The 3719-nt window shown below is 34.1% G+C and overlaps 1 protein-coding gene across 1 annotated transcript; it reads left to right on the top strand.

The window, feature by feature from the left end:
- Positions 1-1180: 1180 nt before the first annotated feature.
- Positions 1181-2695, top strand: LOC121249865 (calmodulin-like protein 3). Its single transcript, XM_041148692.1, has one exon. It carries the CDS (start codon positions 1357-1359, stop codon positions 2035-2037), a length of 681 nt encoding a protein of 226 aa, XP_041004626.1. The 5' UTR covers positions 1181-1356; the 3' UTR covers positions 2038-2695.
- The last annotated feature ends 1024 nt before the right edge of the window (positions 2696-3719 follow it).

Genomic DNA, 3719 nt, shown 5'->3' with positions numbered 1-3719 from the left:
ATGAAGTATATATAATGTGGGGTTCTCGTAAAGTACTGCTACCCCAAGTTCCTCTTTTTCTTTTTCTTATTCTTTTATTCATTGGCAAGTGCTAGCTGTAGTAGTACTCCTGTTTGGTTAATTAATATGAACATCATTTTGTTCCTTCCATGACGACACAAGCTGGTATCAACACTATGATGTAAGCCACCCATTCAAGTTGATCAATATAATATATAAATATTACAATAAGAAATAAGTAGTATTACATATAAGTATAACTTTACCCACAATATTATATATATTGACTAATATTAAGTATCCACTCAATTTTATCATTTTTTTTTTAATTCAGATTTCAAAATATTCACTATTTTAATACTTGACACATCAGAATTATATGCCTAAAATTATAAGTATAAATAAAATTTTCTATGAAAAATGAATTATTGGTTCAGTTGTTTATTTATTCTAAATATAGCTGCATGATTGGCATTAAAAACATTTTAGGTGTTGATAATTTATCAAAAAAATAATAATAAAGAAAAGAAAAGAACATACACTATAATTAATAGTGAAAATATATGTTTGAGAAATATTCTAGTTAGTCGTAAAATGATTATATAAAAATAATTCCACAAACTGATACGGCTTGATATGGTTTATTATATTGTAACATTATTTTTATTGTAAAATAGAATATGATGGATCACATGAATCTACGTTAGTTTGTGATTTTACTTTTATGCAATCTATTTATTTTATTTCTAGAAGTTTAAACAAAGTAGTACTACTTTTATATGGAAAATAATTTACACACAATATTTTTTACAACACTTTACACAACTATATATGTTTTAAATGAGATGTATTTTTATAAAATATCTTATAAAAGTAATATAATTTTATAAAAATATTCTCATTTTATAATATTATTATATAATATGTTATACAATGTATTGTGTCTATATCATTAATCCTTTTATATATGGTTCAGCTTGCTAGCTAGCCTGCCTTGACCATCATTTATTAATTTTGTTTCGAACTTTCCACCACAATTGACAATTAATAGAGTAGATAGGGGACCTATTGCGGAATCGACAAGTGCCTTTGTTTGATGCAAAAGTGTAATATTCCAACGCCACTAGATGTCAATAAAACATTAATTAATTTTCATAATTTGAAAATACAGTTATTTTAGTTCACGCGGTTTGTGGGATCAAAAGTACCACCAAACACCGCGTTTCCCATGACTTGCAATTCTTGAAGTTTTTATAGTTTCTACACCACCAAAGTCTCATAAACAGACAAAAGTTCTCCAACCTCTTTGTTCTCCTTCTCCTCCTTCTCCTTCTTTGGTTGTATTAGACAGCAGAAATGGTGATAATTACCCTACTGTTATTAGCAGTTTTATTTGTTGCTGGCCTCGTTAATATATTCTTTTATTTTCCCACCAAGAAGTTCTATGCATGGTTGCAATATATTTCAGCCAACAAATCTTCTTCACCCATGGTCTCTACCGCCTCCCCACCTCCAGTTGCCTCCCACAAATTAGAGAGGACTACTGCTCACAATAAGCCTGAGCTCAAAAAGATCTTTGCCACCTTCGACAAGAATGGTGATGGATTCATAGCAAAGCAAGAGCTGCGGGAATCACTCAAGAATATCAGAATCTTCATGACAGACAAAGAGGTTGAAGAGATGGTCGTGAAAGTGGATGCTAATGGAGATGGTTTGATCGACTTTGATGAGTTCTGCGTGCTGTGCGAGTCCATGGTTGGTCAGGAGGGAGATGAGGCAGCAACAGGTTTAGAAATTGAAGGTGGAGAAGAGGATTTAAAGGAGGCTTTTGGTGTGTTTGATAAAGATAGAGATGGCTTAATTACGGTAGAGGAGTTGCGTTTGGTGCTTTCTTCTTTGGGGTTAAAGGAAGGGAAGAAGGTGGAAGATTGCCAGGAGATGATTAGGAAGGTTGATATGGATGGGGATGGCATGGTTAATTTTGACGAGTTTAAGAAGATGATGAAAGGTGGAGGCCGGAGGCTTCTCTTAGCCTAGCCTCGCTCCTAATTCTCACTAGGCTTTTTCCAAACTGGATCTATATATTAAGGTTTCTCTCTCTATCCTTCTCTCCTTTTCTCTCATGGATATTGACACAGGCACCGACACACATCAGAAAACGCAGAAAATGTGTATAAAACAACAATAAAACAGTATTCCTCGCCATGATCATATTCTATGCTGCCATATTATATATACAGCCCTCGATCCTCTCATTCACTTTGGTGGTGCATGCAAACAAGGTGTTTCATTCTCCAACCATTTTTCCTAGAAGATGTTCATTTCGACCTCAAGTAGATGGAGAAGAACATCATGATCTATATATATATATATGTGTGTGTAGATCTTCAAGTATATATGTACGTAATTTCTACCTGACAGGAAAAGGGTATGGAGTATTTCTTTTTTTTCTTTTTCATGATCTGAAAGATGTGGCAATCTATATATGAAAAGAGGTTAGCCCTCCCAATACGTACAGACTTCCCTTGACTAGATGAAGCTAAGGTGAGAGACAGTAATATTCTGAGTTCCCGGCGCATACACTGATCCGACCATTCTGGTAGCTGGCTTAGTCAATTTATGTACAGTTCTGTTCTACCCTGAGAAAAGAAAAATGTATGTAAATTTCAACCGTATGAATCTTTTTGTTTCTCTCTTTCTTTTGTTTCTTATTTCGAAGCGAGCAGTTTGAGAACTTGGACTAGTCCACATTTACCACTTTTTTTGTTTTTTTTTTTGCAATATATACATATTATATTGGACACTTGATGATAAACTATGCAGTCAAACTACGAAATAGAAACAAAACAGGCTAGCAAGGTTTGGTCTTTCTTGACTCTTTCTGCAGTTGACCAACAACAAACGTGATTGCACTTCCAAATGTGTAAGTTAACAAAAACATCAGTCATAATTAAGAAAAAACTGGCCATATATACACCTCAAAAGGATATGAAACAAAATAGCAAAATTAGTAACAATATTCAGCACGAAAAGAACAACCTTTTTCTTTATGTCCTGTGGGGCCCCTATTCGAAAACTTGCCAAATCATCCCTCCTTCGCATCTGAGCATAACCCAATTTACTGTATCCATCCTTTAATCATCGATCCCTCCTTGAGGAAGTAATTCAGAGAAAAATGTGGGATTGAGAACCTTGCATGGGCGTGATGAAAAACAAACGAGTAATGCTACTCATCATCTCAATTTTCATCATCTTATAATATGATATTAGATAATTAGAGACTATTTATTATATTTCACTTGTGAACCTATCATCTAATGTCACATCATGAAATGATAAGAGAATAGATGATGAATATATTTACTCAAAACAAAAACAGGCTTTAACCAGAATGGTTAAACTTAAAATTGCAAAACTGTACTTGAGGCAGGGCTATTGTTTCCCACATCTGTGTAAGCATAGAAAAGCCGTTGTCCTATTTTTTATTACAGTGAGGCACCATTCCTTTTCCCCATTCGAAAAAATAAAAAGTAAGTCCCCCACACCTCCACCAGCTTCCAATCCATCTCATATTCCCATTACAGGGCACAAAGGAAACGTGCAGATGCTAATAGAAATTGACATTCAAAATTCTGTAGGTTGGGGAGAGTGCATCAGATAGGTGTGAAGCAATGATATCAGTACTCCGCCAAAGAAAATGAGAAAATGAGATAGGGATC

The sequence above is a fragment of the Juglans microcarpa x Juglans regia genome, chromosome 2D, assembly GCF_004785595.1.
Source record: "Juglans microcarpa x Juglans regia isolate MS1-56 chromosome 2D, Jm3101_v1.0, whole genome shotgun sequence".
NCBI lineage: Eukaryota > Viridiplantae > Streptophyta > Magnoliopsida > Fagales > Juglandaceae > Juglans > Juglans microcarpa x Juglans regia.
This window is presented reverse-complemented; position numbering and strand designations above follow the sequence as displayed.